We start from the raw sequence: 16,164 nt of genomic DNA on the forward strand, positions 1-16,164 counted from the left end.
ATTGAAAAAAAGAAAGGAAATATGATGGAAGTAGGACTATTCACACTAAATAAAGAAATGACGAAACAATATCACTATTTAACGACATTAGCTAAAAAAAATTCACCACACAGAAGATGTATATGTCAGATCAGTCACACTTGCTTTCTCTGGTTCAATAAAAAAATTCCTGCACTCTATCATCTTAATCATAATAAAAATTCCTGCACAGAAGCATTAACGACATGTTGGATACACTGAGTCAGTGACGTAGAGCCGGCTCAAGGGTCAAGCGGATGAAGTGACTACTTTAGGCCCCAAATATTTTAGGCCCCATATTAATGACTACTCCTTAAAAGTTGGTCTTATGTGTTAATTTTTTTTTTAAATAGTAAATATTTCAATAAAAGGGTATAAGATCTGTAAAACAATTTTTGATGTAATATATATAAATATATATATATATATATATTTGAGGTAATTTGCATATAGAATCCAAATTGTTATTCTTTTATCTATTCTCATAAGAAAAAAGTTGTATGTTTATGCTCTCTTTTCTTCCTACTGTTAAATTATTTATTCTCACAAAAACAAAGGCTGTAATACATCAAATTGCACTCTTTTTCATTTTTTTCTCGGGTTGTTGGGCATAGCAACAATCAAATCGAAATAGTGAAATTGCGTTGTAATATCTATTTATCAAATTCTAGAATTAGGTTCTATTGTTCTAACTTGCTATTGATCTCTTTCGGTTTCTTTTATTTTTAATTTGAATTTTTTAATTTTTTGCGTTTCAATATATGTGACACACTTTCCTTATTAATCTCGAAAATAACAGTTAACAATTTTGCATTTAAAAGGCTAGCAAATATACACATCAAATAATATATATGCACGACTTTTATTAAAAAAAAAAAATACTTTGGGGCCTCATATTAAATTTGACTTTAAGCCACCAATCAAGTTGAGCGGCCTCAGTGACAGATATAAATATTTGGTACTATCAATATAATTTAATCTTATTATATATAACATATTAGTGATTAGTTTCATTAGATTATTAAATTTTTTATCTTTAATTACTTTATAAGTAGCCAAATTTTTATAGCGTCAGTGAATAAACCGAAACTCAGCATGAAGTCATACACTACCAATAATGTTGAAGGAAATATGGAAGTCTGTAACACGCATAACATGGAAGAATCTTCCATGCTGGTCCAAAAAAGCAACTTGAGGAAATATCTTACGTGCACTTGGTCCACTTTCCCTATATCCTTGATTTGCTCTTTTTACACACTTTCTGAGCTCACCCTTGTTTACCCCGAAATCGGATAATCGATTGAATTTATATGCGGGTATAGGATATGTGTTTAGTTCATGAGATTGATAAGACAAAAGAAAGTAGAGGTTTGAAGGTTCATCAATAAGATAGCTAAAGATATAAACGTCATGAACAATATATCATATCATTAACAACAATATTAAGAGAAAGCAGTGGTCGAAGTGGTGGAATGAGAGGAGAAAATGATATATGAGCTTCTTCTATTAAAGGTATTCTTTTGAAGATAAAGGGAGCCAACCCCCCCCCCCCCCCAAAGAAGGGGGGGTGTCCTCTATTTATAGTCTTTCGCTCTACGGGCTTTGTACAATGCGAAAATAAATAAAATAATCACAACAAGGACAATTCGAACGATTTGGTGAGATTAGGCCCGACGGCCCCGTCCGACACACGCAAGGTTGGTAGTTGACCATGGCCGGACGCCACCGACGCGTGGCTCTCGTGCGACGACGCCATCTACGGGACAAACGGTGCTCGGAACAACGGACATACGGATCAAATGGTACACCGAGCGGCAAGCTAAACGAACCAACGGCTCCACCTAATCACGGCCATGTGGGCCAACGGCCTACATAGGAACCACGGTGACGCGGACCAGCTGGCCACACCGAACAAATGGTAACCCTACTCGCCCTCCGGTGCGGCGCTCCTGGTTAGCTCGAATGCCACCAGCACGTTCCCTCTCTCTCTCTCTCTCTGCTCATTGCTTCGGTTTTACGTTGTGTCCGTATTTACCGTGCTAGATAGCCCCTCACCCTCGTTGCGCCGATCCGTCGGGGTAACGGGAGTGAATAACCTTAGAAACCGGTGACTCGGCCGGCCGTTCTTATCTTTAAATTTTGGCGGGAAATGACCACGTAACGCCTCCAACCGCCAACACGTTCGCCCGCCACGTCGCCCCTCATTAATGATGGGGACACGCGGCGTTATGCGATTGGTCACCCTCGGTAACCGTTCCCCTTCCTTGCCTATATAAGGCCCATTACCCACTCATTTGCCACTTTCACATTTTGTTTCTCCTCAGCCGCCTCTCTTCTCTTCATTCCTTCTCATTCCCAAAAATCGCTATCTGCTGCTGTTATACCCCATTTTAACCGGGCTAAATTAGGGTACGACATATTGCTTATTTTAAGGAGTCGCCACCTAATTGATTTTAAGGTGAATTAGGGCACCTAAACATTAACTAAGGTGAAGCTAACTAAACCTCCGTTAATAGTCTGCTTAACCAGTGTAATTCTAGGTAAGGGTTCTATATTATCCTAAAGGGAAGGGGTTAGGCATCCTCTAGGATCCGTAACTACGGTTATCCGGCCAAACTTAGGTTAATTAATTAAGGTTAAAGGCAATGCTTAAATTTTAAGAAAATGATTTATAAATGTTTGCGAGGTTTTAAAGGAAAAGTATAAATATGCCATTTAAATTAACTCGTAGAAAATATAGTAATTTGCATGAAGGAAAAAAATTTAAATGCTTTTGAAATAATGCTTATAAATGTTAAGATTTTAAATGAAAGTATAACAATGCTATTTAAAATAATACTTGTAGAAAATATAATAACTTGCGTAAAAGAAAAATTTAAAGACTAAATAAAACTTAAAGATATTGCTAAGGCCTTAAATGAAAAAAGTATAGTAATGCTATTCAGAAATAGAGTTTTGTGGAAAATAATATAATTTGCCTATGAATAAGAGTTTAAGAAGAGATTTAGCAATTTTGAACTTTGACTAAAATTATGTTATATGCGTATGACTAAAAAAAAACTAGACTTATGAATGCAAGAGGTGATGAATTTCTTTCTATTTTTCTAGCTTTTTTAACTAGTCTTGGCTAAATATATATATCATCGGATTAATCTAAAACGTTCGTGAAATGTACTGGGATTAATATTTGCATATTAGGACGTTTTGAAATTTTAAGGTAATGAGTATAAATCATAATCCCTTTTAGCTTAAAATATATAATTATGCTATTTTGTAAATCAATTATTCTAAGAAAGATAAATATTATAGGTATTATAAATAGTTTTAACGTAGAATAAAAGAGAATGAAACTTGGAGAATTAATTGTTAATCGTCCTAACTACCCATCACAAGAACTAAACCTATTAATTCGTCTAAGGTCCATCTAAATTAAGAAAATAAAACAAAATAAGAGTTAGTCATGCAATACAAATTAAATGCATAAAAGAAATAAAATAGAAGGGTCAATAAGCTAAATGGGCTTAGCCCATTTTTAGAACTGCTGCTGCTGTTGTTTTTTTTTTCTTATTGGGCTTTGACCCAGAACTTCATTTTTTCTATTCCCTTGCGGATTGCGGAACCCGGACAAAGGAGGAATAATGTTTTCGTTGGGCCTTGGCCCAACACCGAATGCGGAAGACGAATCCCTCGGACTCGTATGCGAAGGTCATGCATAAAAAATGAAAGGAAACGGATTAGTATTAAATCAATAAACACGACTAAATATGTATAATATAGATTTAAGACGGAACCACACAGCACACTTGCGACTGACAGCTACATAAGAATAAAAAAAAAAGGCACAGAATCAACATGACATTCATGAAATTTCTTTGGCGTAGTGATGGAATGGAATAGATTCCTATTCGGACCCAACTAGAAACGACAACATTAAAAGGATGAAAGCAGGTCCCAACACGTTACGAAAGAATGGAAAAGAATAAGTTCTTCTTTGTTCTTCATCAAAAACGACAACATACCCAATATATAGATTTTGCTATATTTTCTTTTTTTAAATGTAGCATTTGTTTCCTTGGAAAAACATAACGTTAAATACCCAACATTTCGGTCATGTATTGCAAACAACAAACAACGGTAAAAAGCACAACAAAACCTTGTTTTAAACAACAAACAACGGCAGCATCTGGATAAAATGCACCATAATTTCCCCAAAATATATGCTTTGAACCAGCAACTAAACACATATAGCAAGCTTCAAATCGTTGCAGCAATGTACATGGCAATCATTCATAAAGAAGGGCACCACAGCAAGGCAGCATTATAGGACCAATATCTTGTACATAGAAAGCAAGTTATGGGGCTAAAACAGGGCTCATCTAAGCTAAACCAAACATTATTCTAATTAAGTTATTCACTTAATATGCCGGATTATTGATTAAGAAACAGTTTATACTAGCAGAGGACATATGAACAGAGGCTGGTATACACATAATATTCCGGGCATACATGGTAACATAAGACTTGCAATAATTGTATAGGCAGTGAGATGACATGCCTTACAGATTTAGTCTTCAAATATAGCCCTAGAGCAGTTCATGTAAACTAAAATGAACAAATGCTGATAAGAGCAAACTGATCATCCAGGGAGACGGTCACGACATGTTCTCCTAACATCCACCTATAGATGTATACATATATGCGTATAACCCATCTACATCCACACATTTTCTCATAACACATCAGGTTTTAAAGTGGACACAGAATCACCACAAACAACACGAATAATTTCCTATAGCATACTAACAGAATGAAACAGATTTTAGTTTAGGCCTAACGTAGTCCAAATCATATTATGAAGAAGAAGCCAACTTCCTAAAGTTAATCAACCCATAATTCCCGGGAAAACTTTAAAGGCATGCTAAACCATCAACCTTTCTTTAAACAAAACAACAAGTAAATTGGAAATTCCCGTTTGGACAGAAAACGATCGTGAGACCCCTTTCTATCCATTAATACCATGATAGTTCACATATCAGTCTCCACATTAGACATGGCGGCAAAACATAGGAGGATAGACGAGATTTGAGCAGTTTGGTAAACAAGCAATTTTGAGAATAAACAGGAGCAAACACAGGATCTTCTTTACACATTAAGATAACCTAATGAAAATTTTACTAGTTGACTTTCTATTATAAAATTCCTAAGGTCATGTTTTACGACAGCAAAACAAAACTAAAAGAAACTTAACAATTCGAACTAGTACATAAATTTAGCGGTTGAAAGATAAGGGCGTAAACGATACACAGTATCTTTATTTAGGCTCACATGTTCACGATCTTATTTAGGCACATTAAAGTAGAGAGGGTGTAAGCAATTGATGAACCCATATCATAGCTAAACGAACGATAGACCGAAAAGGAACAATTTTTCATATTTCATGCTCATACTATAGCCAAGGTAAAACTTAAACATCCATGAAGTCTAATTAACTGACCCCTAAAACATTCAGTTGGGTTTACTATGGTTGTGGTTGTTTTGCAACATCAACTTAACACATCACAACATATAGTGACACGGGTTCATTAGCCAGGCTAATACCAGAAAGCATTAACTAACCAGTGAGCAAAGGCACTCTAATCATGTTGAGTCAGGAAATAGACTGAAGCAGCATGTGAAAAGCAATATTGGACTGGACGATGTTAATAGTAACAAATAACTAACCTAAAACACGCGGCTTAAAGTGCCTAGTCATCTTTGAACTACCAACATTCACAAGTTTGTTAATAACAACCACTAATGTCTATTAGTCATGCTTAGGTCATTATTAACAAAGGTACTAGAAATAACCACTACTGCACATTAATTATACTTAAGCTACCATTAACTGAAAATTAAACCAAACAGCAACCGAGCTTACAACAACTAAGGCACATGACTGGACTGTCTCAACACATACACGTATGTGTGAATATACAAATCCATGGAGGTCGAAAATGAATCAACACTAACAAGGGAGCCTAAAATAAAACAAAAAGACGCAAAGGGGAAAGGAGAATCACCTGCTTCGGGTGCAGCGAAGTGGGGCGAAGGTTTCCGATACACACTCGAACACTACCAAACTCAAATTTGCGTATACTCAAATTCAAACAAATACCCGATGCAAAAGCGAAACAAGATTTAGTATTTTAGGACGATTTTCGGAAAATTAACAATTGCCTTTTCAAAGGGGATTTCTAGATGGCTAAAGACTTAGTTTTTGAGGAATTTCATCAATCCAAAAATCTCCTCCTTAACCGATTCAAACCACAACTATTTATAGGGTTTTTTTTAGGTTTTGTGTTGAATAAAAGAAAGAGAGTTTAGGAGCGGGGGGACAAAGATGAGTGGAGAACGGTGGAAAGTGGGGAAGGAGGGAAGTGGGAGCGGGGTGAGGCGGCGAGTGGGAGATGACGATGATGATGAAGAAGAAAGAGAGCGGCGGTGGTGGGGAGAGTGGAGCGGGCGGTCCTGAAGAGAAAAGAAATGAAAGGAAACCCTTTAAGGGTTTCCTTTGTTTTGAACGAATCCAGGTCGGGTCGGACGGGTAATGGACTGGTTGTATTTCTTTTGGGCTGGGTATTTAAAATATGGATTGGGTATTAAAATGTGAACTGGTCTGAAAATTGGGTTGGGGGGAATTGGGCTTGTGTTTGGACAATAATTCGGCTGATGAAAGAAACAAATTGGATTTTTAGTTTTGAATAAAAGGCCTGGTTTAATTAATTATCCACTAAGTATGCTAAAATACCCCCTTAATATAAAAAATATGTATTTTTAGTATTTAGATGAAAATAAAATGATTTGTAATATCCGGCAATAATATGTTTAAAAATTCAAGATAGGTAAATACTATTATTAAATTACGTGAAGATAAATGCAAGGCGTGCGCATAAGTCGGTAAAATGTCATAATGGTAAAGACAATAATAATAATAATAATAGTAGTAGTAGTAGTAGTAGCGGTAATAAGAGTTAATGACAGTAGTGACTACAACAAGATAATGAAACGCCGGTATTAATAAAAGCTAATAAAAAAATATAAATAATCATTTCTTAAATTGCCAAAATTACTATAAATGTAAATAAATATTTAGGGAAGGCGGGACAAAATTGGGTGTCAACAACTTGTCCCTCTTTGCCCGGTAATGATGAAAGAATTTTTCGGGCAAAGACGTTGACTCAGTAGCCTATTTTGTCCTGGCTAAAGGATTTTGGAAGACTAAGGGTAAGAGATGTGAAAGGATTGCGAAGATTATGGCCGAACTCCGGTCTCCGAGTTGCCTACATATCTCGGGTTGCACGAGAATCAGGCCGTGTGTAGTTCTAGGATGACTACGACACTTATGAAAAGACGAATCCCGATTGGTGCGAATCTTTGCAAAATATTGTCCCAGTGTCGAATTATGGAGACACTGGGTATTATGGTAGAGGCTTGAAAGTTCTGAAGATTGGATGCTATTTGGAATGCAAGCGGACTAGTTGGAGACGAGTGTTCGAGGTAGACCTTCGACCCTTGTCGGGAAGTCTGATTTCCTTCCCAACATATTGCCCCAGTTCGCTGCCGAAGAAATAGTTCCACGTTGCGCTAAGCTCCTGCGAAACTTTAGACTAGATAAAATAGTCAGTAAAATAAAGCGATGTAAAATAAATCCGCAAACAGAGCTGCAATGATTAAAATGATAGCCTTGCTGAGGCTGATGCCAACGAGGTTATGGGCCGAATGATTTATGAAAATGATGCCTTTTGGCGATGATTAATGGAAATGGGGCCCTAAACCAGATGACTTATGAAAATGAGGCTTGCTAAGCCCGCATGAGGTTTTTCTTTAAAACCCAATGACTGATGAAAATGAGGTTTTAAAAATCGGCATGACTCATGGTGTAAAGCATTTATGCAGCGAATTTTTTAAAGCATTTGTGCGGTGCATGTGCGTTTGAAAGCATTTACGCGAAGCAGTTTAAAGCATTTATGTTGTGCATGTGCAGTGCATTTGAAAGCGTTTATGCGGAGCGGATGAAAGCATTTGTGCAGTGCGGGTGCAATGTGCATGTGCAGGGCATTTAAAAGCATTTGTGCGGAGCAAATGAAAGCATTTGTGCGGTGCGGGTGCAATGTGCATGTGCAGTGCATTTAAAGCATTTATGCGGAGCAGATGAAAGCATTGGTGCAGTGCGTGTGCATGTGCAGTGCATTTAAAGCATTTATGCGGAGCAAATTGACAGCATTGGTGCGGTGCGTGTGCATGTTAAAAGCATTTATGCGGAGCAAATGAAAGCATTGGTGCAGTGCGTGTGCATGTGCAGTGCATTTAAAAGCGTTTATGCGGAGCAAATGGAAGCATTTGTGCAGTGCGTGTGCAGTGTATTTAAAGCATTTGTGCGGAGCAAATTAAAAGCATTGGTGCGGTGCATGTGCAGCGTATTTGAAAGCATTGGCGTAGAGCTTTTGAAAGCGAATAATGCGTTTAAATAGTAGTGTGATTCATGTGCAGTGCGTTTGAAATTATTTCTGCAGAGCCTTCGAAAGCAGTAGTGCGTATGCTGTGCATTTGAAAGCATTTTGTGCGAAGCAATAGAAAATATTTGTGCATCGATTCAGTTGAAAATCTTTGTAAAACTTAAGCATTAATTTATTCGTAAAATTTGAGAGTTGTTAGCAGTTGAGGGGCATAATTAGTCCTAAGAAAACTCAAACCGTTCGGTGCATAGTCCTTGCAAGGCTGTAAACATTACGTATTTTCTTTTCACAAGAAGCGTGGAATTATTCCTAGATAAAATTAACGCAAGTGTAAAATTAGCGCGATATTATTTCGTGATAAAAAAAAAATAGTGCAAGTGCGCGATTCGTACAAATTATGTGAGGTAAAAGCTGTGCAAATGCGAGATTAGTACAAAATATTTGAGATAAAACTAGTGCTAGCGTGAGAGTAGTATAAAATATTTGAAATAAAAGTAGCATTAGTGTGCAATTAGTACGAAAATCATTCAAGGTAAAAGTAGTGTGAATGCAAGTGCAATATCAATGCTGTTTTGGAAAACTTAATATGTCCAATTTTAAGGCGGACATGCCCAATTAAATTAACCAAGTCCTATTATAAAGGCGGACATGCCCAAATAAATTATCAAAGTCTTATTATAAGGCGGACAAAGCCCAAATTAAAATGATTAGTCAAATATAAGGTATAAGTCACTGTATTGTAGACTTAGGGTAGATAATTTACTTTAAAGTACTTGTCTTGTCTTTATATATTTCTTATGTGTATAAGTACTAATACAAATTATTTCTTGTCAGTATAGATTTCTTAACCGTACTTATATAACGTAATTAATGATTCTTGATTTGTATATCATGGCTTTGACGTATTGAGATTTGTTATCGGTTATATACGTCTATTCTTAATTACGTATTTTAAAAATAAACAATACGTATCTATACACAATTCCGAATTTTTTTTTTTTTTTTTTTTTTTTTATTTTTTTTTTTTTTTTTTTTTTTTCGCTCAATTGATTTTTGTGGCCGACAAGCTTTATAAAACTTTATAAAAAGTAAAATCCATCCACTTTTCAAAAAGTATTTACCCCCTCAGGTAAAATCCATGTGGCCGACAATTTTTATGAAAAGAATAAGTCCACTTTAAAGCAAAAGGATGATGGCATCTTCAAGATCGGACCTTCGTCCACTTGGATTATTCGTTCGTATAGAACCAATGCTGCATATATGCCTCTAGGATCCTTCTTTGTGAATCCAATCCAAGAAAGAATGCAAGGTAATTCAGGACACTACGCTATCGATCATCAGTATGATTTCGCTTTTGATGCTCGCTAACAATCCTTTGACGATGGATTGTACTCTTGAAGATCCATTTTATTCATCTTTTTATAACCCTACCCCGGGTGATGGTCATATTCGAATATCTATTTGTATACACTAATAGTATTTGTTCTAAATAAGTTAGCTAATGTGTTATAATGTTATGGGTGCAGGGATGTGGGGTGAAATGAGCGGTGGATTTGGATTAAGTACCCAATTACTTGGAAGAACTGAGAACCAGGAATTGCTGTTATGTGACAGAAATCAAGAAAAGATAATGACTAATGATCGTGTTGAGGGAATTATAACGGAAAAAGGGAAGCAAAAAATGTTGTCTCGAGAAACAATTTCAAAGTACTTTTATATGCCAATAATTCAAGCAGCCAAGGAACTTAATATTGGGGTGACATTTTTGAAGATAAGATGTAGGGATTTGGGAATTCGAAGGTGGCCACATAGGAAGTTAATGAGTCTTCAAACATTAATCAAGAATGTTAAGGTTCACTCTCTATACACACATCTTCTATACACTCTTGTTTCAACTGCATATAATATTATGGTGAAATTTACCTTTTAGTTTATGTAATAATATTAGATTCTCTTAATATTTCGTTTAGAAAAAGAACGTTAAGATTTATTCTCTATATAAACATGTAACTTTTGTTTCGGTTATGAATATTTACAGGAATTGAAGGGGGGGGGGGGGAAGGAAATGGTATGGAACAAAAGTGGAAGGATGTGATAGATTCATTAGAGGAAGAGAAGAAAAGGATGGAAGAAATTCCAGACATGGAACTTGAGGAGAAAACAAAGAGATTAAGGCAATATTGTTTCGGGGCTAACCACAAGAAGAGAAGGCTTATGGGTATGGCGAATTGCGGGCTTCTTTTGGTACTTCTTGCGATAGTGGTCCGATTCTGACAATGATCTCTGCTATTGGTTATGGCCATAGAGAGGAAGATGATGAAGATGAAGTCATTAAGTTATTTCTTGCTGACTGTTTCACTTCCAGTAGCCCAACCTTGCATGATTGAACTTTGCTTTTATGTTTTTTTTTTTTTTTTTTTTTTTTTTTATGTTCCTATTAGCTACTCGAAGAAAGTAGTTGGGACAATGGTACCCTTCCAAAATTCACGTCTTTAAAGAAATTAAGTTGGCTTTATCCTTTGCTTTGTCGAATCTTGCAATTCGACTTGATATTATGCGATATCCTTCAAGAATATGTCCCTGCGTTACTCAAAGAAAATTTGTCAGTGTAAAATAAAATGGTTGCCTTGCATTGAACACTGAAGCTTTGGCGTTGGATCTGCATTTCTCGTGATGATGGCATTGTAACAATCTGGTGACGCTAATATATTGCTCGGGATTTCGATTCATGCTTTTGTCGAATAATGATAGGCCATTTGCAAAGTTGCCCAGTGTTGCTTTATGGGGAAGATGGAATTTTCATTATATTAAGACCGTGCAAGGAAAATAAAATTAAAATTTCTAATAATGTGACCGAAGCCTATGTAAGCCTATAATTAAATCCTATTATAAGGTGGATAAAACCCAAATAAATAATGAAGTCTTATTATAAGGTAGACAAACCTAAATGTTCAATTAAAGACAAACAAACCTAAAATGTCCAATTAAAGGCGGACTGGCCTAAATGCGGTGCTTTTGCGAACAAAGATGTTATGTTTTTGCGGGGTACTTGAAAGTAATAGTGCGGTGCTTTTGTAGTGCAGGATTTTTGAAAGCAGTAGTGCATATGCAGTGCGGGGCATTTAAAGCAGTAGTGCACATGCAGTGTGGGGCGTTTAAAGCAATAGTGCATATGCAATATGGGGCATTTAAAGCAATAGTGCATATATAGTGCGGGGAATTTAAAGCGATAGTGCATATGCAGTGCGGGGATTTAAAACAATAGTGTGGGGCATTTAAAGCAATAGTGCACATGCAATGCGGGGCTTTTAAAACAATAGTGTGTATGTAGTGCGGGGAATTTAAAACAATAGTGTGTATGTAGTGCGGGGAATTTAAAACAATAGTGTGTATGCAGTGCGGGGTTTTTGAGGCAGTAGATGCATGCGCAGTGAGCATTTTTGCAAAGCATTTGAAAGAAATATTTGTACGCGATATATTGGAAAACTCATTTGGAAGACTAAGCATTAATTTATCGCGGATTTAATATTTGAGAGGCATAATTGTTAAAAGAATGTTCAAACCGTTCGACGCGCAATCCTTGCAAAGCTGCAAACATTATATATTTTAACTTCAGCAACTTGAAAATCTGCATCCAAAGAAAATTTGTAAGTTTTGGGGGAAGGTTGATTCGCGTTGGCTTTGAAGATCTGGCTCTTGACGCTTTGCTGCTTCCAACTTCGTACGGACTTGTAAACTCGCCCATTTCGAGTCTTGGCTAATCGGAATTGTGACGCATTGCGAAACAAAGCGAATGCCCTTTCTACAAAATCTTCCTTTTGCCTGATGATTCTATTGACCATATACTCTTTCATGTCTCTCGATGTCACTTGCGATGATGCCTTTAAAATTTGTCCCAATTTCTAGCACACGGAGATGTTGAGCTGCGATAATGCCCTTAAAATTTGTCCCAGTTTATGGCAGGATAAATGGTTAGTGCTCAACTATAAAGTACGATGAGTAGTTAAACATAATGCAAACTCCCTTTAGACAATGAGGAGATGCCTTGGACAATGAAGATGGTGTCTTTGGCTATGATGTCTTAGGGTCATGATACAAGAAATAAGATCCTTAGGCCATGAAATGGTGTCCTTAGGCCATGAAGATGATGCCCTTAGACAATGACGCCTTTGGATGATGATACACAAAGTAAATTCCTTAGGCCATGAAATGTTGTCTTTAGGCTATGAAGATGATGCCTTTAGACTATGATGCCCTTGGATGATGATGCATAAAAGTAAATTCCTTTGACTATGAAAGGGTGTCTTTGACGCCCTCAGAGAGCGTATCTGTTTTGAGGAGGCAATGCTCAGCCTTAATGTAGAAACATCGAGAGGACGGTGCAAAATATAGTAGAAAGCGGTGCTCAGCCTTATGTAGACTTCAAGAGGGCGGTCCTCAGCCCACGCAACATGTAGAAGGCAGTGCTAAGCCTTATGCAGAAACGTCAAGAGGGCGATGCTCGGCCCATGCAACATATAGAAGGAGGTGCTTAGCCTTTTGCAAAAATTCCAAAGGGGCGGTGCACAGCCCATGCGACATATAGAAGGCGGGGCTCAGCCTTTGCATAAACATCCAGAGGGCGGTGCTCAGCCCATGCAACATATAGAAAGCGGCGCTCAGCTTTTTGCAGAAATTTCAGCGGGCGGTGCTCGGCCCATGCAACATATAGAAGGCGGTGCTCAGCCTTTGCATAAACATCCAGAAGGTGCGGTGCTCGGCCCATGCAACATATAAAGGGCGGTGCTCAGCCTTTTTTTGCGAAGAACATCCGGAAGCGGTGGCGGTGCATAGCCTTATGCGGGCGGTGCTAGCCCGTACGACATATGCGGTGCTCGGCCTTATGCAGGCAACAAACATAGAAGGCGGTGAAGCATAGGCAGGCGGTGCGGTTAGCCCCGTGCAATAAATAGAATGCGGTGCCTTATGCGGGAACATCAAGGAAGCGGTGCTTTAAATGCGGTGCTCGGCCTTTCTTTTCGGCCGGCGGTGCTCGGCCCCGTCCATAGAGCGGTGCTCGATGTGCTCGGCCTGCTTTGCATATAAAAGCGGTGCTTTTCGAAGCGGGCGGTGCTCGGCCCATGCAACATATAGAAGGCGGTGCTCAGCCTTTGCATAAACATCCAGAGGGCGGTGCTCAGCCCATGCAACATATAGAAGGCGGCGCTCAGCTTTTTGCAGAAATTTCAGCGGGCGGTGCTCGGCCCATGCAACATATAGAAAGGCGGTGCTCGCCTTTGCTCGTCTTTGCATGGGCGGTGCTCAGCCCATGCAACATATAAAAGCGGTGCTTAGCCTTTTGCAGAAGCATTAAGAGGGCGGTGCTCGGCCTTTGCAGAAATTTCAAAGGGGCGGTGCGCAGCCCATGCAACATATGAAAGGCGGTGATCAGCCTGTCATTCCATTTTTATGGCGGATATGATAGATTTACTCGTTTTCCTTGTTGATTTGAAGGACAAGCGTTCAAATATCCGATTTCTTCCCCTCGAAGCTCTTCATAAGGGTCAAGCTCGGATCTTTTGCCCGACTGCTGAACCGGGTAGTAAATGGTTGAGCTTCTGCTACATATACCGGTGGCATATACTGCGTGTTATGGTTAGCGGTTGTGCCAACGGTACGTGTTGGGTTGCTTGGGTTGCTTGGTAGCTTTGGGTAACTGTAGGTTGAAGAACGTAGGGAGCGGTGAAGGGTGGCGGATTGGTTTGTTGAAAGTTAATTTGCTGGGGGTTGGCTTTTTGCGGGTCATTTTGTTGCGGGGTGGTTTCTTTGTACGGGGTGGTTTGTGGCGGGATGGTTTGTTGTGGGCGGATTGGTGGTGGAGTGGTTTGTGGCGGGATGGTTTGTTGCAGGCTAATTTGTTGTGAATTGGTAGTATTTGGATGGCATGTGTAAAGCGGAGGGTTTGTAGGGGCGGGCTGAGGAGCGGGCGAGTCAACAGGTGAAAAGGATGGTGGAAGTGTCGCATTTGTTCTTTGTTCATGGTGAGGGGTATTGAGGTGATGGATAGATTGGTAAGATTTCGCAGTCGCTCGATCTCAGTTTGCATATTGGCTATTTGCTGCACCATTTGGGCGATGAGTTCGTCGTTCCCTCCTCCCGAAGCTTTGGGTTCGTCTCTTGGAAGGGTGACAAGTCCCAAGCCATTCTGTTTGGATGCCCCCGAATCATTCATATTATCGGATGCTCGTGCTTGATCTTGTGAAGTACGGGTGATCCGCCAGTTCGCAGTCAACACGAATCAACCGTTTGGGAAAATAATCAAAATAAAAGAAAAAGCCTTTGAAGAAAACTGCGTTAGTATAGTGCGAATAAATGCTGCTGAAAATAATGCGAATATTGAGCAAATAACGACGAAAGAAACACATATTGCATAGCAAACAACACATATTGCATAGAAAACAAAACACATATAGCAAACAAACACATATTGCACGGCAACAAATCAAATAGTGAAAGAGAGATATAGCAAACATAACGCGACCTATTATGCACGGGACCTCTTTTGCGCCAGAGGTAGGCCTAACGTGGATTTAAAGGATAAAATATGCAATTATATATCATCCCAATGTGCTATTAATTACTGACCCAAAACATACAATGCTTGGAAATTTACAAAAGAAATTATTACAATAATCTAATTAAAGTCATTCTTGAGCCTCTTAGTTGCTTGAATTGCTTGATCAATCTTTCGGCGATTCTGGACAAGGTATGACATTAGAACCCCTCCTGTCTTAATCTTCTTTGATGCAAATATCTCTTGCTCGGCTAGAAGTGTATCTAATTCTTGCATGATTTGCTCGTAATTAAATAGCTCGTTTTTTACCTGCGTATACAAGCGATTAGTTCTACCTAAATAGCACATGGTCCACATAACACACATGTTTATCCTTCAAACCAATGCACATAACGTGATAATCGTCGCTTGGGGTCATAGACCCACTCGGACATTTGGACGAGGTTGACTAATGGACTTAATATACCAAGGATATTAAGCCTCCTAGGTTCGTGCATGCTCTTAAAGAGGGTTTTGGTTTAGCTCTACCTTAAGTTTTCTAAGATTTGGCTTTCTAGACGCAAGGTTCCCGAGTGGACTACTTGAGGAGGCTACGCGGTCACCGTTATTCGGACCCCCGCGCATGCGCCAACTCTCCTAAAATTTGGATTCTACGAAGAGATTTGCGGGTGCACTAAGCACACCTCGCGTGTACGTGTGATAGTGTGAGTTTTCCAGAAATGGAGGAAATATGAACGGAATGCCAATTTAATAAAGCAAAACATATTGTTACATAGCAAGTTTTGCATAATAAAACAATCGCTCAAAAACATATAAGAGGAACAAATAAAGCAGCAATAAAGGCAAACGTAAAGAAACAACCAAAACAGCCAATAAATTAATTAACCTAAGTTTTGTTATGGTTAAGAACCTAATCCCCAGCGGAGTCGCCAAGCTGTTATACCCCATTTTAACCGGGTTAAATTAGAGTACAACATATTGGAGATTCCTATTTTGCTTATTTTAAGGAGTCGCCACCTAATTGATTTTAAGGTGAATTAGGGCACCTAATTATTAACTAAGGTAAAGCTAACTAAACCTCCGTTAATAGTCTGCTTA

General features: G+C 38.5%; 1 protein-coding gene across 1 annotated transcript; it reads left to right on the forward strand.

Moving 5' to 3' along the window:
- The first annotated feature begins 10,029 nt into the window (after nucleotides 1-10,029).
- LOC132038399 (protein RKD3-like) lies at nucleotides 10,030-10,443 on the forward strand. Its single transcript, XM_059429073.1, has one exon. It carries the CDS (start codon nucleotides 10,030-10,032, stop codon nucleotides 10,441-10,443), a length of 414 nt encoding a protein of 137 aa, XP_059285056.1.
- Nucleotides 10,444-16,164: the final 5,721 nt, after the last annotated feature.

This window comes from Lycium ferocissimum, chromosome 11 (assembly GCF_029784015.1).
Source record: "Lycium ferocissimum isolate CSIRO_LF1 chromosome 11, AGI_CSIRO_Lferr_CH_V1, whole genome shotgun sequence".
Classification (NCBI taxonomy): domain Eukaryota; kingdom Viridiplantae; phylum Streptophyta; class Magnoliopsida; order Solanales; family Solanaceae; genus Lycium; species Lycium ferocissimum.

Bases quoted from the DNA above. Each gene is read 5' to 3' on its own strand.
- LOC132038399 (XM_059429073.1), top strand. From the start codon at position 10,030: ATGGGTGCAGGGATGTGGGGTGAAATGAGCGGTGGATTTGGATTAAGT.